General features: G+C 32.8%; 2 protein-coding genes across 2 annotated transcripts; both read left to right on the top strand.

Moving 5' to 3' along the window:
* The first annotated feature begins 639 nt into the window (after window positions 1-639).
* On the top strand, window positions 640-7419 carry LOC106715304 (4-coumarate--CoA ligase 1). The gene is made up of 9 exons (XM_014508574.2): window positions 640-788; window positions 3282-3489; window positions 4148-4484; window positions 4783-4945; window positions 5254-5393; window positions 6006-6144; window positions 6407-6628; window positions 6892-7062; window positions 7259-7419. Exons 1-9 carry the CDS (start codon window positions 672-674, stop codon window positions 7367-7369), a joined length of 1608 nt encoding a protein of 535 aa, XP_014364060.2. The 5' UTR covers window positions 640-671; the 3' UTR covers window positions 7370-7419.
* A 3379-nt stretch (window positions 7420-10798) lies between these two features.
* LOC106715293 (4-coumarate--CoA ligase 1) lies at window positions 10799-19395 on the top strand. Its single transcript, XM_045682389.1, has 9 exons — window positions 10799-10978; window positions 12767-12974; window positions 13400-13739; window positions 14158-14320; window positions 15386-15525; window positions 17261-17387; window positions 17683-17904; window positions 18504-18674; window positions 18979-19395. The coding sequence occupies exons 1-9, from the start codon at window positions 10862-10864 to the stop codon at window positions 19102-19104; spliced, it is 1614 nt and encodes a 537-aa protein (XP_045538345.1). The 5' UTR covers window positions 10799-10861; the 3' UTR covers window positions 19105-19395.
* The last annotated feature ends 150 nt before the right edge of the window (window positions 19396-19545 follow it).

Below are 19545 nucleotides of genomic sequence, written 5' to 3'. Positions count from 1 at the left end.
AAAAATTCACAATTAAATTCATTTCCTACTTCTTTTATCTGTTTCAAATTACAATATTAAAATTATTCTAAATTTCTCAAGACTCTATCATAGCCAAATTTAACAGTTGTAGACTCCAGCAAGAACAATATCTGTTGCACGAATTGGCTCGTCCGGTGAAATACCACGACCACACAAAAAACAGGCGTCAAGTAGAAGTAATTCCGCGTTTCGTCTGATGAGTCTGGTGTCGTAGACCTAATTTTTGTCCTTTTTCCTTTGCCACCCTTTTCTTATAAGGAAAGGATGGGAAGGGGAGGTGGATTTGATAGAGGAGGAGATGCATAGGAAGGTTAAATATTCTCTTTTTGTGCGTCTATCCTTCGTCGATTGAGGATAGGCAACGCATCTGCAATTGTGAATGTCTATGGGCAGCGGTCGCTTCGCCATTTCGGCGAATTCATGTGGCCTCTGGTTTGCCACCTTGTAATATAAAAAAAAATATTATCTTAAATATTTGAGCATATTTTTCATAATTTTTTCCAACTATAAAAACTAAAAAATGCGAAGGAAGTAAACAGCCAAAGTTCATTGTCAACCAACAATGTGTTAAGATTCATATAATAATGACTCGTTCGTTTATTATTAATCATTGTACATTTGACTCCGTTATCGTAACAACGTGTGATAATATGTTAAGAAATCCGAAGTATGTTTACGGTCCGAATGAGAATTATATACCTGCGAATTTAAATCTGGGAGATTATCTGGTGAAGAGATATAAGGAACATGGAGATAAGGTAGCATTGGTATGTACAATTTGTTTATAAAAAATTATTTTTCAAACTTCCATTGCTATAACCAGCTTGTTGTAATATGTAATTTATTTAATAGAAATATTAATAAGTAGCACTGACCGGTATTAACTTAACACTACCATAATAAAAAAAAACGACTGACTGAGGCTATAGTTATTGAAATAACTCTTATATTGTCTTCATTTAAAACTCGATTAGATTGTTTTTAAGTAAATAATTGTAATGTTATATATAACACTTTCTTAATATACCATACAATACAGCTACAAAACAGCGAGTAATATAAAAAAAAATTTAGCTAAAGAGATTCGAAGTCGTTTGTCACTAGTTTTATTTGTTTAGTTCACTGTACATGTTTTATGCCGTTGTTATTTGTGTGTTTCATGTGATACCAGTTATCGCCCGCGACTCCGTCCGCTTCCAAACTGTGTTCTACATCTATACTAAATATCATCGAGATCCATGAATCCGTTCTCGTGATACCTAGGAACAAAATAAATTCTTTCGCGATTATCTGATAACAGAAATTTGATAAAAAAAGATATAAATGTTTACACGAAAGTAAAAAAAAAAATGTTGTTTAATAATATTATAAATGCGAAAGTTTGGATGTTGAAGGATGTTTGTTATCAAGTAATCCAGAATGGCTGAACTTATCATGATGAAATTTATAGAATGGATAGGTTTAACCCGAAATAGAGCTCTACTAATTGAGATTTTTTTTAAATTGCATGCGTATAGAGTCGCGGCCGACAGCTAGTCATTTATAAAACAAATACATTCATAAGTTATTTTGAACAGCCTATTGCTTACCCATAAGTTTTCACTGCCGAAACAATGTATAAAAATGTTGTTTTTGTTTTTCCTCAAAGATACTGAGACAGAAGACAACATGTGTTTGTACAGGTATTTCGGCAGTCTGGTTAAGCTTAGCTTATCATTGATGTGTTCAAATATCCCATAAGGTGATACATATGAAAAAAAAAACTTGAGAGGTGTCAAGGGACACCCGGATGGAACGAAGTTCCTTTCAATTAATTAGTGAAGGAACCAATGTTTATTCTATGAATAAAAAACTTAAGTCTTCACAAGAAGTACATTTTATTTCTATGAATTTTCGTTATATATTGTCACGTCGTTGCCATGGTGATATAGCAAAAAGTGTCGTGACAACTTTTCGTAAGAATTTTTTCCGTATAGCCCCCTTTCACAACGCGCGATAAGGAACTTCGTTCCAAAACGTAACGTTGAGTATCGATCACCATAAATGTTACTTCGAATCATTAAATACAACAATCATGGCTTTTTTATCGCCAGTAAAATATATGTTTTTCTCGTTAAAAACTTATGTCTTTTTTATGCACGACTAAAATAATATACAGCATGTTTGGAAAAGACTTGTTACTACAGTAGAATGGTTAATGAAATTATGACGGTTTAACCCAACTTAAATTTATCCAAAGTTACTTAGTTTTTTCATAAACTGAACTGTTGAACAAATTTAATTTATATTTTTATCGTCGACTCGCTTCAATGAATTACATATTTATCAAGAATAATTTATGTTTTTTTTAATTAATATAAATTTTGACAAAACCGATATAGACATAATTATGTATTACTAATTCAGTAATGTTTTTGTAAAATTAAAGCAAACCCTGTATTGACTTAAAATTTCTAATACCAAGTAAAATTTTGTGGTTTTTGTTATAAAATTATATTTTCCGATTACACGCGTTTCTTTGCATTATGATATTTAGGGTGTTGAGAAACCCGGTAAATGACTCGATATTTGATATTATTTTGATTTCGCACTGCAACTCATAAAGTTTATTATAATTAGAAATTTACCTATAATTACTTACCATTGTCTTCACTTCCACAATGTCGTAATAACTCAAGATCAAGACATTTATTAAAAGAAAATCATGTTTTATAAAAGAAAAATAAGGTAAATACATAAATAAGAAGAATAATATTTTTCTATTTTTCGTTCTTTATTTAAAAAAAAACCTTAAAATTACGTTTTTCTTACGTAATATTAAGTTATAAAAGTTATTAGCAGCGTTTTCACACGATTAATAAATACATTTATTTTGCACAACGATAAAATTTTATGTTCTCATGCTATTGTGTTAACATTTTTTATTATTGTTGCCATTTAATAATTTTATTACAGTGAAAAAATTTAAATTTCATTTTGAATTTTTGAATTTTTCTTTGTCTACTTACAAAAATATGCAATTTATTATTACTTTAAAATAGGTATTAATTAAAACATTATGCTAACACTGTTTATTAATAATAAAAAATAACGTCTCACTGTATAATTCCGCGCCTGTGACACTCAGGGAAATCGAATCTCTCGTTCAAATCGAGTCAGTCGTTTGGGTTATAGACGGTTACAAAATAACGTACAAATCAAACCTGCATTCATAAAAATATAAGTACCTACGTACCTAGTAAAATGTTAATTTGTTTCAGATAAATGCGGCCACCGAGGAACGGATCACATACAAGGAGATGGTCCAGGCGGCAGTCAACCTCGCGGTCTCTCTAGTCCGTCTCGGCGTGAAGAAGGGAGACGTTATTGGGGTGTGCACGGAGAATCGACTGGAGAACTGGTCCATTGTAATGGCGGTTGCTAGTACCGGTGCTATTGTAACTCCTATTAGCATCGGATATGTCAAAGGTAACTTAATGATCTTCCTGCCCTGATCCTACTCTCACTCTGTATCATTAACTAGCTTTTACCCGCGACTCCGTCCGCGCGGAATAAAAAATGGAAGACGGGGTAAAAATTATCCTATGTCCTTTTCCTGGTTCTAAGCTACCTGCCCACCAATTTTCAGTCAAATCGATTCAGCCGTTCGTGAGTTATAAATGGTGTAACTAACACAACTTTCTTTTATATATATAGATATTATTTTTTTCTCTCTCCTGTTTGTTCCTTTGTTTATGTTTAAGATTATGTTATGTGTGACTATCATATGATCGTAAGATATATCTTTGTTTTTTTCAAGATTAATTTACTAGAAAAGGTTTAAGGTTTACACCTGTATATATAAAACAAAGAAAGGCGAATAATATGTTTTCCAGTAAATTAATCTTGAAAATAACAAAGATATCTTACGATGTAATTAATACGCTGTTGGTTTTCTTCTCTAATAAATAAATAAACATGATTAGAATCTAAATAAAAGAAAAAGGATTACGGAAGCATAATATGATGTTGTTATGTCAAACCATCTTAGGACATTCCACATTTTATATACAGAAACCATTAAATCTCGATAATTGAAGTATAAATATTTTATAAAATGTTATTGATTTACTACAATCTATTTTAGATGAACTCAAGCACATATTAAATATTTCGAAGCCAAACTATCTATTCTGCTCAAAACAAGCTTACCAAATACATGAAGGTGTTATCAAATCTCTGAGCTTTATAAAGAAGGTTATATTCATAGATGACGATAGACGAAAAGGTGAACTATGTTACAAAGACCTGGCGATAGTATCAACTGGTTCGTTAATCAAAAAGAATGTCAATGTAGAAGAGTTTCTCGCCGTGGAAGTGAATGGACAAACAGACACCGCGTTTATAATGTACTCGTCAGGCACGACTGGACTACCAAAGGGTGTTATGATAAGTCATGTTAATGTAATCGCTACTTGTGCAGTGTAAGTATTCATTATAGAACATAAGATCTGTTACGTTACAGTGAATTGATCGTTTGAGCTGCGGCAATCTGAAGTAGCATTAGCTGCTGTACGAGTGGCACAGTCGCCGCTGCAGTACCACGACCACACAGATGTCATTCGTCAAGTGGAAGTCAGTCCGCGTTTTCGTTCGTCTGATGAGTTTGTAGAAGCCGATCGTAGTCCAGTTTGCCTCTCCATTCGAGAATGGAAAGCGGATTTGGCAATGAGGGTTATTTATAGAAAATATCTTTGAACAACAGAACTTGTGTGATTTCAGAAAAGACGTATGCGATCCAAAGTTAGTTGTTCTGAATATAACTCCGTGGTACCATGCTATGGGCCTGATGCTGATGCTTGTCTATATGGGACACGGAACTAAGACAGTTTTCCTACCGAAATTCGACATTAATATTTATTTGCAGTCAATAGAAAAATACAAGGTTAGTGACGCAATAATCAACTAAATATCATATTATAATTAGCTAGCGGTTCTCAAACTTCTGACCATAGCTCACTTAAGTCTGTAGTTGTAATGAAATGTTGTACTTATAAAAATGAAAATATGTACGATTTTTTTAAACATGCAACCAGTATTTAACACCTTGTTTTGAGGTTACTGCCTTAAATGTTTCCTTATAAATCAATATGGAACAACTTTAATTCAAATTACGCAAGTAAAAGTTACTGGTTGAAAATAAGAATAGTCGTTATTAAAAAAATTAAGGACTTAGTAAAATTTTAATTCCAGGCCAATCAATTAATATTAGTACCACCTGTGATACTGGCATTGACGAAAACAGATATCAAATACGACGTGAGCTCAGTGCAAGTGATACTCAGTGGCGCTGCCGTCCTACAAAAGGATACCATTGACGCTGTTAAAAAAAAGTAAATATTTAAACTTAGAATTCGATTGCAGCGACACATGTATTAAAACATATATCGTCTCTGTCTTTTCATCATCATCAGCTCACTATACGTCCCCACCGAGGGGCTCGGAGCCTACCCTAAGTTAGGGGTGACTAGGCCATAGTCAACCACGCTGGCCCAGTGCGGATTGGTTGACTTCACACATATCATTGAATTTCTTCTCAGATATGTGCAGGTTGCATCACGATGTTTTCCTTCACCGTAAGAACGTCGGATAAATGTACATATGTAAATCGAAAATCGAAAAACACATTGGTACATGGCGGGATTCGAACCCTGGACCTGCAGATTGCAAGTCAAGTGCTTAAACCCTGAGCCACCGACGCTCTGATTGTCCGATGTCTTTTACTTAAATAAAATTACTATGTGAAAAATAAACTCCTAAGCTAAAAGTACAAGTGCAGCGGTCGCTTCGCCATTTGGGCGAATTCATGTGGCCGCTTGCTCATTTGCCACCCTGTAATATAAAAAAATACAAAACTTATTCTAATAGACTATGAATGCCATTTCTTTAGAAGAAAATAATTTTCTCTATTAACCTGAATTTGATAAAGATATTTTGAATTACAGATTTCCAAATTTAATAGACGTATATCAAGGATACGGAATGACAGAGGCGACGGTGATGATAACATTAAACTCACATGTGAATGGAAAACAATGTAAGCCGGGGAGCGTTGGAAAAGTTGTCAATAACACAATAGTTAAAGTTAGTATAACATTAAAGATTATTTTTAAAAACTATTTTAAGCAGCTCTAAACAAAGTGACGAGACCCTCAATCCCGCAATTAAATGGTGGCATAACAAATCAATACAACAATTGAATTACAAGATTCAACAAGTTTTGTTATTTAATTAACAGTACAATTTTTTAATTTAGCATTTCTTAGTTAATATTCCTATTCAATATTAAAAGTATTAATTTGAAATCATTGCGCTGATGAAATAAATTATCAAATTTCTTTTCCAGATAGTTGATATAGATACGCGTGAACCTTTAGGACCAAATGAGAAAGGAGAACTATGCTTCAAAAGTCCTATGGTAATGAAGGGATATGTAGGTAAAGATAGAAGTGCTGATTTTGATGACGAAGGCTTCTATAAGACTGGAGATATTGCGTATTATGATGATGAGAAATACATATATATTGTAGATAGACTCAAAGAATTAGTCAAGTACAAGGGTTTTCAGGTAAGAATATATTATGTATTTTTTGCTCTTTTCACAAGTAAGCTAATATTCACTTTTATTGCTGACCTTTACATAGAGTAAAAAATGGTTCTAATTAGAAGGATAGAAAGAAAAAGATATAGACAATTATGAGACAAAGTAAAAGATTACTCATTTTCTCGCTTGGATTTTGCGAGGTCAAAATACTGGTCAACTTTTTGCTGCTAACTCCGAACTCAACCACTACTTCGATTGTAGTATAACATAATTTCTTTATTTGTCAGGTTCCACCTGCAGAAATAGAAACGGTATTAATGCAGCACCCGGGCGTACGTGACGTGGGCGTGGTGGGATTACCGGACGAAAACGCGGGGGAGCTGCCACTCGCTTTCGTGGTGCCTCAAACAGGAGCTAACATTACGGAGAAAGAGATTCAGGATTTCGTTGCTGAAAGGGTTTGTATTATCAGTATTGTTTTCTTATTCCCTAAGAGGATATACTGGTTGGTATGATTTCATTATTTCCCAAGACGAAGAATCTTTACTTGAAATATTTTTACATCGCCATTTTAAATATGTGTTTCTATGTGTATACGAGTATTCTGTGTACAATAAAATAGATGACGTATTAATATTGACAACATTGTTTCAGTTATCAAACCCAAAACATCTACGTGGAGGTGTACGATTTGTTAAGGAAATACCTAAAAACCCAAGTGGAAAAATTCTAAGGAAGGTTCTACGCCAGATGCTTAAAGAATAACAAGCATTATAAAAATTTATGATAAAAAAACCTCATTGTCTTCTATGCATTTATTACATAAAGGTCAATTATAAAATGTCTGAGGAACGTTTAACTATTTAAAAAATGTTATTAAATCAGTATGTAATCTTTGTGGTCCTGTAAATGTATATAAATAATAACTTACGTTAATTATAATAAATAAAATAATAAAAATAAAAACAATTTACTGGAACTACAATATTTATTTGTGGGAAATGTAATGAGATAGTAGATTCTTTTACTCTTAAGAATGTATCACTTTATCACGTCAAATTTGAACGAAAAATGTGGCGTTGACAAAATATGAAATGTACTATTCTTCATCCGTGTTTTCGTCTCCGCATAATTAATAAAAAAGGATGAAAACTAAACCATGTTTTATTTAAGACTATGTTATATATCTGTGCTAAATTCCATAAAGATGTGTTGAACCGGAGTTATTCTGTAAAAATGTGAATCAAATATATCCCATGGGAACCGTACACATTTCTGTGATCATAAGTAGCTAACGGTATATATTCTTCCAGTCTGTTCTACATCTGTATCAAATTTCACCGAGATCTGTTTGGCCATTTTGGAGATACCTTCCTACAAACATATATCCATCCATACCTCTAAACATCTGCATTTATAATATACACATATATATATATATATGTATATATATATATGTGTATATTAGTATTAAGTATGATGTACTCGTTTATATATATGCCAATTACATAACAGGTCACTCTGTACCTAACCTAAGCGACTCAACCAGTTTTATAGTACGACGTCATACGATTTCTATTCTTACGCGAAATGTCATAGGGGTGGAGTCGTTCTTATGTTTTTTTTTTATTAACAATTAGTTTCAAATCAAGAAAGACAATGGATAATTTAAAAAAAACAGTATTATGTAGATGTAGTCAGATAAATGTATTCTGTTGTCAAATTGAATTAATTACAGAAATTCTCCGCTAACGATAATTTTAATAAATTCGGAAGATTTAATAAAAAAAGTTTAAATTATCATTAATTATTAGTCAAAATTAATACTTTCTAATTATATTATAAACGCGAATGTTTAGATGAATGGATGGATGTTTGCTTGAAGGTATCTCCGCAAGAACGGAGAACGTATAGGCTTATTCATAAGTTTTTTTTATTCACATTTAACACGACCATACAGAAGACAGGAATCAAATGGAAGCAATTTCGCGTTTCGTCCGATGAGTGTGCGTCCTTATTTTACTCCTCTTTTTCTTCCCATCCCTTTTTTAAAATGAATTCTGTGCGTCCCCTCATCGCCCTCCTTAGTCGATTAAAGGCAAGCAACGCATCTGCAATTGCGGATGTTTATGGTCATTTGCCACCTTATGGTAAAAAAAATAACGATGGATATAATCGGAGTAATTCTATTTTCAAAACACCCATACAATATATATTTAGTTACATAAGTTTTCAAGATAAAATGTAACATACAATCTTCAACCAGTAGGATAACTAAATAATACTTTAAAGATATCAATTATCAGAGTTTATTTTTTGATAAACGCAGTACAATTCTTATCTATAGTGTTATCTAATGGGATAATTTGTATTGTTGCAGTAAAGAAGGAAAATAGACAGTTATAATTAAAGACAATAGAAATTTATTATACCATTATTAATTGAAATAAATAATAACAATGCTTAAGTTTTTACGCCATGATGTTAAGTTATTATCCAGCAGCATCATTAGACATACGCAACACAAGAATTACATAAATGTAATTCTTAAAGGAAATTGTATGCAAATTGAATAGTATTTATTATAAACAGCTGTCGCCCGCAACTACGTCCGCGCGGAATTAAAAAAAAACCTTATAAGTAGTTATCTGTTCTTCCAGACTATGTTCTACATCTGTGCCAAATTTCGTCAAGATTCGTTGAACCGTTGAGGACATACCTTCTAACAAACATCTATCCATACATCCATCTAAACTTTTGCATTTATAACATTAGTAAGATTTAATAGCGGTTGCAACTTTGTCGGTGCTATATTAGAAAAAAAATGGCGTATTATATTCCCGTCTGCGTCATCGTCTTCCAGTCCAAGTTCTGTCAAAGACAGTTCTCACGTTCCGTCAAAATTGGTCCACACGTTCCTGGAACAAACATGTTGCGGACAGGCGTACAGACAAACGGAAATTTAAAAAGTTACCAGCAACACATAAATCATGTGTAGGAAACATATTTTTTTTCGATTTTACATATAAACACAATTAATACGTATACATTTGTGTAGCTTTCTACCTTCTTAGTGTATAGAAATGATATTTGTTATCTCTGTTTTATTTAAAAGAGTATGAGCGGGATGGCGATATTGTAAGTGTTAACGATAGTAGAGACTTAAATAAAAATTGTCAATTTATTTTTATTGAAAAAACATATCATTATACCTAGATATAAATTAAGTTAAAATTATATTTAAATATATGGATGACTCAAAAACAACTTTGTGTAGTAATATTTCTTTATCATATCATTATAGTTCGGTCCACCAGTATTGTTGCCAGTCATCGTGGCTTGTCAATTTTTTGCACAAATAGTGGGTTTAGCACGAACATTTGTGATATGCGCTATCGTATCGGCGTCAAAATGTATACAGCACCCCCTATCGGCCGTAAAGTACACCAAAAATCTCATACTAATTTTTACAATACCTAATTGACAATAACGAAACGATGGCGATAGTCATAAATATTCGTAATAGGCCCACAGAAGTGACTTTGAGAACGTGAATTTCCATTACACACTATATACACTTTTTCATACCTAAACGAACGTACACATATCACAGTAATAATTATATTGTGGTCATCGGAGATCTAAAAGCGAATAGGATCGCAACGGTATTGGTCGCTATAAGACTAAGAATGTATGCGCCCTAAACACACCAACGCTATAAGCTGTTTTTTTTTTTTAAAAAAAGAAAAAGTAAATAGTAATCTGCTCATTAAGCGTTATTTTCTTAAAAAAATTATATTTTCTTATAAAGAAATAATAGTGTCCGTATTTACTCTTCCATACATATCTATTAATATCAATCAATCTAAATATCATCTCATATCTAAAAATTAATACATCTCTAATAATATCCCTTTTTAAATTCATAATCTCTTCGTTATTTCTCTACTTTAAACTACTGGTATGCCCAAAAAAGAAAAAATAAAAATTGATTTGCAAATTAAATGAAACTTTTTGCTTGTACAATGACATTATTTTGATTATTTAGTTTTGACATTACTAAGCTACTTGCTTACTTTATATTTCAAGTTCAGCTAGTAAACCAATAATCTATGATTCTGTCTTATAAAATATATGTTATCGCCTTGTCTGTAAGACAGGCATAATCTCGCATGATTACTCACTGCCGATCGCTCGTACTTGTACATTGTGGCCTCGGTTTTCCGTGTATCAGACGTGTCGAAAACAAATTATATAATGTTGAAGAATCCACTTTATGTGTACGGACCGGAGGACAGATATGTGCCTGCAAAATTAAACGCCGGTGACTTTTTATTACAAAAAATATGGGAACACAAAGAAAAAGTTTCTATGGTAAGTTTATTTGGGCAAATTATACATTTATACTAAACTACAAGATCAAAGTTTTTAGATAAAATGATTAAGTTTATTTATTTCACTATTGCAATGATTAAATCTTTTTAACATCACACTGGTGTGAGATTTTAACGTTTATTTTGCTAATCTTTATATACCTTGTCAAGGTCAATGACCATTTGACATTTGTATATCACAGATAACAAAGATTCTGTGTTTGTAAAATTTTATCTTACTTCTTACTAATATTATAAATGCGAATGTTTAGATGGATGGATGGAGGGATCCATGGATGGATGGATGGTTGGTTGGATGGGTGTTTGTTAGAAGGTATCTTCAGAACGGCTGAATGGATTACGCTGAAATCTGGCATAGATGTAGAACATAGTCTGGAAGAAAAGAACACATAGCCTACGGAGTCGCCAGCGACAGCTAGTGTTAAATAATTGAAATTAAAGACTTTTGAGTAAATAAAGATTTTGTATATTGACATATTAAAACATCGCAGTAATCTACAATTCAAAGTAATTGATAATAAACTGGACTTATTGAATCTAAGTCAGATAAATCAACAACAACTGGTTTAACGACATAATTAAATCTATAAAAGCAAAAACTAGTTTAGATCTTACAAATAACAAATAATATTTCACAGTCATACACGTCTGTGACCAAAGAGATTCAAATGTAATACTAGTTATAGAGCGGACATTACAAAAACTGACCTACAAATATTTTAAGTCCTAAAAATTTAAGTATTCGCTTAAATATTTATACTCGCAATTAATCCTAGACTCTACAAGTAGTAGAGTTTTTTAAACGTACGGTTTGATTAGTACCTAATGTCCGTATTATATGTCCGTCCGTATGTATGTTAAATATCTTTGTTTTTGTGTGTTTTTTTATATTATTTTTAATATGGCAAACCACCTCTTCACCTCTGCTGTTTAGACAACAGATGGATTTAGATCCAAACTATATGAAAATTGGTTAATTCATTACCGGCCTTGAAGGCAACTGTTGCGGTTGTATAAGGAAGGAAGTATAAAATGCTATTCTTGGGGAAAAACTAAAGTAATTTTGTTGTATATCTAAGTAAGTTTGCATTAACCGGTTGTACATCAAAACATGAAAGTCTGCTTTTTAATTACGTGTTGATAATATATTTGGCAGCAATGCTTATTAATTATTTGCATTTTAATCATGCTATATTGGTTAACTTGAAATATTCCAAAATTTGTTTTGGAAAATTTCGTTTAATTCTCGACCCTCACCCAACTTATGTCACCTTGATATTTATTAAAAAGTTTGTATTTAACAACATCGTGACATCAAAAATTATTGAACACTACCATTTGCACGCGTCTTCGTCATCGCGGCATTAAAAATTCTAGTTATAAATATAGCCTATATAGCACCTGGGAATAGTGTAGCTGCCCAAAAATAACAGAATTTTTCAAATCATTTCACTAGTTTTCGAAGTTTATTCAATGCAAACAAACTAAAATTCAAATGCAACCTCTTTATAATATTATTATAGACAACACACATTAACTGCAATACTCAGAGACTTTTAATGGTAAACAGTCCCCTAGTGTTAATCTCTGTTAATTCATAATTGCCTAATTAGTGTCTTAGTCTACATTTATAGGGATTCCTTTCAATCAATGTGGAAATCCATAGTCTATCACTTCATATTGCCCTTAGATTCTCTTTCTGTTACTAGAGATAATCTAAAAACTAATATATCCTGTTAAGTTTTATGTTGTTGTTTTTCTTTTATAGATAAATGGAGCGACTGATGAAAAATTAACTTATGGAGAAATCGCCCAAGAGGCTATGAACCTTGCAGTATCTTTGGTGAAACTCGGCGTACGCAAGGGAGATGTCATAGCAATATGTTCAGAGAATCGTCGCGAGTTTTGGAGCACTGTTATTGGAGCGATATGTGCTGGCGGTGTTGTTACTACTATAAATACAAGTTATACCAAAGGTAAGGTAACCCTTTTTCCACTATGATCGAAGTTTCCTTCCTTCTTTGCGACTTCGCGTGATGATGGCAGGGCCACGTTTGACATAAGGCAATCGCATTTCCATTAGCCTGGTTTCTATAAGCACTAGTAGAACAGTGATCTAATGCAATAACACATGGTTCGAAATAACGAAATATGAAGAATACTAAAAATGGTGTATAAAATATTATCTCAATAACGTTGAAAGTATATTGTCATATCTAATCATGTTAAGTTGATTTTATTCTGAACATTGTACTTAAGTCTAACGGTCAATAATAATTTTTATCTACAAATTATATTCAGTAAATTATTTCATAAGACACTATAAATGTAATACATATAATTTGAACAATGCAACAGTAACTAAAAGCTATTTGTTAAATTTCCTTTTTTTTATTTTCAGACGAACTGAAACATGTAACGGGAATATCTAAGCCAAAATATGTATTCTGCTCACCATTTTCTTATAAGGCGCAAGCGAAAAACTTACGTACTATAGAATATGTTAAAAAGATCATAGTCTTCGGTGAGGAAAAACAAAAGAACACATTGTCTTATAACGACTTGGCTATTATTGGACGAGGATCTAACTCAATGGTAAAAGAAAATGTCAATATACATGATTTTGATGCCATAGAAGTTATGGGTCAAGACGATGTCGCTATGATATTGTATTCATCGGGCACGACAGGTCTACCAAAAGGTGTCATGGTAACACATTTGAATGTTTTGACTGCTTGTTCGTAAGTACTTTTTCATATTATAACAATATTATAGGTATAACTTGGGTGCTCGGAGTGTTGTACTCTTGTTCCTGACGGGCCAATTAAAATGCAAATATTATAAAAGATGTCAACGTGTTACTTATTTTCAAACAACATTTAACATTATTATTTGATCTAACCAGTTAAATATTTTGCACTTTTTCTGTTTGTTAAAATAAAAAGTTACTAAGTAGGTAGGTACTTATGAATTAGGTGGTTAAATTGTATGTTGGATAAAATATAATCAATACAATCCAAAAGCATTAGACAAAATTTAATGAAACTCTGGATTACTAACTCCAAAAAAAAAATCATCTTTAATGTTCCTTTTTGCTTGCACTGAGCGCGTATATCGAGTTCAGTTACTGTAATTTTAAAAAAACCTCATCGTCTGTAGACCGACAACGGAAATGCCAGATATTTTGTCACTCACGATAACACCGTGGTACCACACCATGGGTCTGATGACTCACCTCGTAGGCTTCGTCAAAGGCAAGACAACAATATATCTACCAAAGTTTGAAGTTCAACAATATCTACAGACTGTGGAGAAATATCGGGTACGTAATTTAATTTAAGCAACGACAATTCTGTAATCGATTCAATATAGTGGAAATTAAATTTTTGCACATGGCAATACAAAGTTATAGAGCTATAGCACACTAAATGATCAAATTTTTAGTCAAGGGACAAACGAGCAGACAAAAAGCGACCGCTGCCCATAGACATTCAATGCCTTCTATCAAATCCCCTTCACCTTCACATCCTTTCCTTCTAAGAGAAGTGTGGGAAGGGAAAGAGAACTAAAATTAGGCCTCCAGAACGCACACTCATCCGGTGAAACGTGGAATTACTCCCACTTCACGTCTATCTTTGTTTCACTTCACATCTGTGTGGTTGTGGTATTTCATCGGACGAGCCGGACAATTCATGCAACAGACGTAGATGTTGCTGGAGTCTTCCACTGTTAATATGCGAATGTTTAAATGGTCGGATGAATAGATGGATAGATCGATGGATGGATGGATGTTTGTTTGAAGGTATCTCCGGAACGGCGGATGATGAAATTTGGAACAGATGTAGTTATAACATAGTTTGGTAGAACACAGGCTACTTATTACGTTTTTTTGTTTATTCCGCGTGGGTTACAGCTACCATATCGACGCTGGAAAGCATAAACGCTGTAACCCTTGAAATCGCGAATATGTTTTTCACACGTTAATAATTTCAACCATTATCAAACAATAATGATTTTATTATAGGTTAGCACAAACTACACAACATTGCTAAATACCGCATGCTTGTAGGCATATCAGCTCACGAGTTATGATTTTTTGGCTCTCCTGTAAAGTTCATGCTGTAAGCATTTACGCTTTCCAGCGGCGATATATGTACTATACTATACCACTGAAATTGATAGTATAGAGATTTGATTGACGCTTTCGTACATTTTTGAGATGTTTAATGAAGAAGGACAGCAGAAAAACTAGTCAGTAGTAGTAGTAGTAGTAGTAGTAGTAGTAGTACTGACACAGTACCCATACGGAATTAATTTACAGTAGCCGTTACCTAGATTTTTATGTTTTACGAAAGTTTAAATAACAACATTTTGTAAATATTGGCAGGTATCTCAACTAACGCTGGTGCCTCCGGTGCTGATAGCGCTTTGCAAGACACCGTCGAAACATGACGTTAGCTCTGTTATGATGGTGGCTTCGGGCGCAGCGCCTTTACACAAAGAAACCATCGATGGAGTGTTCAAAAGGTTGTTTTATAATCTATGTAAATTTATATTAACCTTTTAGATGTGTTAACGTTAAAAAGAAACTTATGTTTGAAATGGCCAAGGTCAGACGCGAAGCGCACGATTAAAGAAGAAGGGAGTAGTCGTACTAATATTATAAATGCGAATGTTTGGATGGATAGATGCATGGATGTTTCTTAGAAAGCATCTCCAGAACGGCTCAACGGATCTCTATGAAATTTGTCATAGATGTTTTTTAATTCCGCGCGGACAGAGTCGCGGGCTATTATTTTGTTGTTATAAAACTAAGTAATAATAAAAGCATCGCAGCGCTTCTTTATCGGAAGTAGATAAACACAAAAATTATTATGACAGAATTGTCATTTTCTCTGATAAATTGATATCACACGAGTTAAAGTTCATTATTGTAGATAAGTTACCGATCGATATTGAAATTTATCAGAGTAATAATAAGACTAAAAAGCGTATTATAAACTTATAGTAATTGTGAATCATACTCAAGTATAAATTAACTTAAAGGCCGGCAATGCATCTGATGTTCCTCTGGAGTTGTCCATGGGCGTCTTGTTTGCCAATCTTCCTATGAAAAAAAATTTTTTTTTCATTTATTGAGGTACTAACAACAGCACAAAAAAGTAGAAAATAAACAAGGAAAGTCTTAAGTTAATGTGCCATCCACAACGTTCACCACATATTGCTCTTAAAATTAGGTTTACCATTCGAGTAGTAGTATTCTAGTTTGTTTTGTATAATATAATTTATAGTTAGATATATAGTTAATAGTTAGACAATGATTTTACAATTTCTTTTTTAAAGTTATTTTTATCAGTATGCATTATATCTATGTTATTAAAATTACAGTTATATGTATTCAAAATTCTGTTTATTCGTGATCGCTTAACAAGCATTTGTTCGACACCGATTTAGTGCAAATAATTTACATACATTTCTAGGATGTGCCCTTGTAGGCACTTTGTAACACAGTCTTTTAATCAAACAAGTACAGTCGTATCTATTATGACATAAATCGTGGAGCAACACCGCTTGATGTTAAACACGTCTAGATTTGTAACTATGTTTGTATGAGATAGATCTGACCCCCAGTCAGTCGCTAATAGGTCTGAATTTATTAATATAAATGTGAAATTTATAATGTATGTAATTGCTTTATTAAAATTAAATTGCAACTTGGGTTTAGAAGCCTTAGGTACAATACACTTATTTATAGTCAGAAATATATAAAAGGGAGGATGATACTTATCGGGTTCGACTAACGGTAATGGTGAAGCTGAGAGTGTGCTATCTCCTACGTTTGTAATGAAGTTTAACTGTAGTAGACGCCAGCAACAACAACATAAGTTGCACGAATTGGTCGGCTCGCCCGGTGAAATACCACGACCACAAGTCCTCTTCTCCGTTAATTAACGCATCTGCATTAACAGATGTCTATGGGCAACGGTCGCCTCGCTATTTCGGCGAAGTCAGGTGACCGTTTGCCACCTTTTCATATAAAGAAAAGAAGATCAATGATTGATTGAGATCAAGGATTTTATTTTTAATATTTTTTAAATTATTAATTTGGCGGTAATTAAGCAGCAAAAGAAAGTTAATTAAACATTTATTTGAATGGCAGTAATAACTGTGAACAATAGGCTCCATCCATTTATGTCAAGTTGAGTTACAATTAAAACTAGTGAAATATATCGAATATATTACACGATGATCATTTTTTTAGATTCCCAAACGCGCAGGCAGTGATACAAGGATATGGGATGACTGAATGCACTCTGGCGGTTACTATAAATGTCAATCCGGATAAAAGTGCAAGCGTGGGACAAGTTAACTCAAACACTATTATTAAGGTGAATAATGCTATAAGCAAAAATATAAAACGACAACTGTTGAATAGATTATTGGTAAATAGTACATCAAAGAAGCCCTATAAATTCAAAATCCACAACAAAAGTTACTAGAATGACATCTTAGGGCAAAACTGCTATAAGTTGCTTCGAGAGAAGGATTTTTCGACTTTACTTATGCTCTTCTCGGTAACGGCACTGCTGCGCCCTCAGACTGCTTGCTACATGAAGATGTATAATTTCTTTTGGTTTGTCTTTGACATTAACATATATATGTAATCTATTTATGAATTTACAGATTGTACACCCAGAAACAGGTAAAGTTTTAGGACCAAATCAAGAAGGAGAAATATGTGTGAAGGGTGCAATGATAATGAAAGGTTACATTGGAAAGAAAAAGCAAGATGACTTTGACGAGGAAGGATTCTTTAAAACCGGTGATATTGGATACTTTGACGATGATAAATACTTGTACATCGTTGATAGACTAAAGGAACTCATCAAATGGAAAGCATATCAAGTATGTGTTAAGTTTATGATTCATCATCTCCCTGCCCTTGTCCCACTCTCGTGGTGTCGGTGCATAGAGTCTTATAAACCATAATGTTTTGGGCTTAACTTTTACAGTCTGTCACCAACTTGTTGCTTACACTACTTGAGAAGAATAAATTTAAATTAAAAAAATATTTTTATATGAATTAAAAATGTGTATGTAATAATTAAACTGAGTTTAAGATTGAATTTGAGAAATAATAAAAACACGAAAGATCTACATTTCGTATTTACGATTCTTTGAAAGATGTCCTTCGTAATAATTAAACCCAATAATTTTGATACGACTTAAATTAAATTAGTACACAACATTTTCAAAGGTTTCAATTAAATCTGGCCTAGTAACAACCTTCCACCTTGTTATACGATTACTAAACAGGGATTCTTCTATATGCATGATGTTATTTCTATTTTAAATGTAATTTTATTTATGTGTAATATAACCTTTTAAGAAAACTGAGAAAAAAATTGATCTACAAATGTTGGTATGAATACCCACGACCAAAAATCTGGTTAACAATTTCAATTGTCGTTGAACATTATAATTTAATGAATTTTATGTTTCAGGTCGCTCCAGCAGAATTAGAAGCAGTGCTGCTAAAGCACGAAAGTGTACGTGACGCTGGAGTGGTGGGCATGCCGCATCCCTCAGCTGGCGAAGTGCCACTCGCTTTTGTTGTCGCTCAACCTGATTCCAAAGTCACTGAAGCGGAATTGCAGAAGTTTGTTGCTGAACGGGTAAGAGTTTTTATAAATCTTTTTAATGAAAGGAATAGAGAAGAAGTTCATAGAGTAACTACTGATAACTAGTAGATGTCAATAATAATAGAGACTGGCGTATGCAGAGCTGGATGGAATGAAAGTGGATTAGGCCACAACATACTTGATTTTATATAAATTTTATAATTTGATTGCATTCTGATTTTAAATTTAACCTTAGTATGATTAAGATTTTGAAGTTTTTTGATTTTGAAAAGTCCCTTAATTTATTGAATTTTGATCAATTTTCAAAGTGAATTAAAAGACTTTATTGCGTTTCCAGTTATCGAATCCGAAACATTTAAGAGGAGGAGTGAGATTCGTCGAAGCTATACCAAAATCACTTACTGGAAAAATTCTAAGGAAAGATCTAAGGAAAATGTTGAAATCTACAAAGAGTAAACTGTAAAACGGCTTAATTAAGCCTGTTCTGAACTGTGTCTGCCTTCATTATTTCATGTTCAGAGAAATTTAACACTGTTGATAATTAGAATTAATGCACATAAAGATATTTTTTAATCGGCATAAGCTTCTTTACTAGTGCCATTTGTTATAGACTATAGTAGGACAAGTGGACCTCGTAGTCATACAAGTTGTTAGCTTCTTACTTTTCTAAGAATAACGGTGCAGGTTATTTAGAACGATTGATCCAACCAGTTAGGAATCCTTCCATTAGATATAAGATCTCATTTCATGGTGAACTGTGTTTTTTTTTATAAATTGTTATGTATTTTATAAATGTGATATTTTTGTATAAAATACAAATTAAACATTTTTGGAAAATTTATTTTAATTTTATTTATCTACCTCAATGCTTCAGTGAATAAACACCTGAACAAAAGCCATTGAT

Source organism: Papilio machaon, chromosome 19 (genome assembly GCF_912999745.1).
Source record: "Papilio machaon chromosome 19, ilPapMach1.1, whole genome shotgun sequence".
NCBI classification, from domain to species: Eukaryota; Metazoa; Arthropoda; class Insecta; order Lepidoptera; family Papilionidae; genus Papilio; species Papilio machaon.
This window is presented reverse-complemented; position numbering and strand designations above follow the sequence as displayed.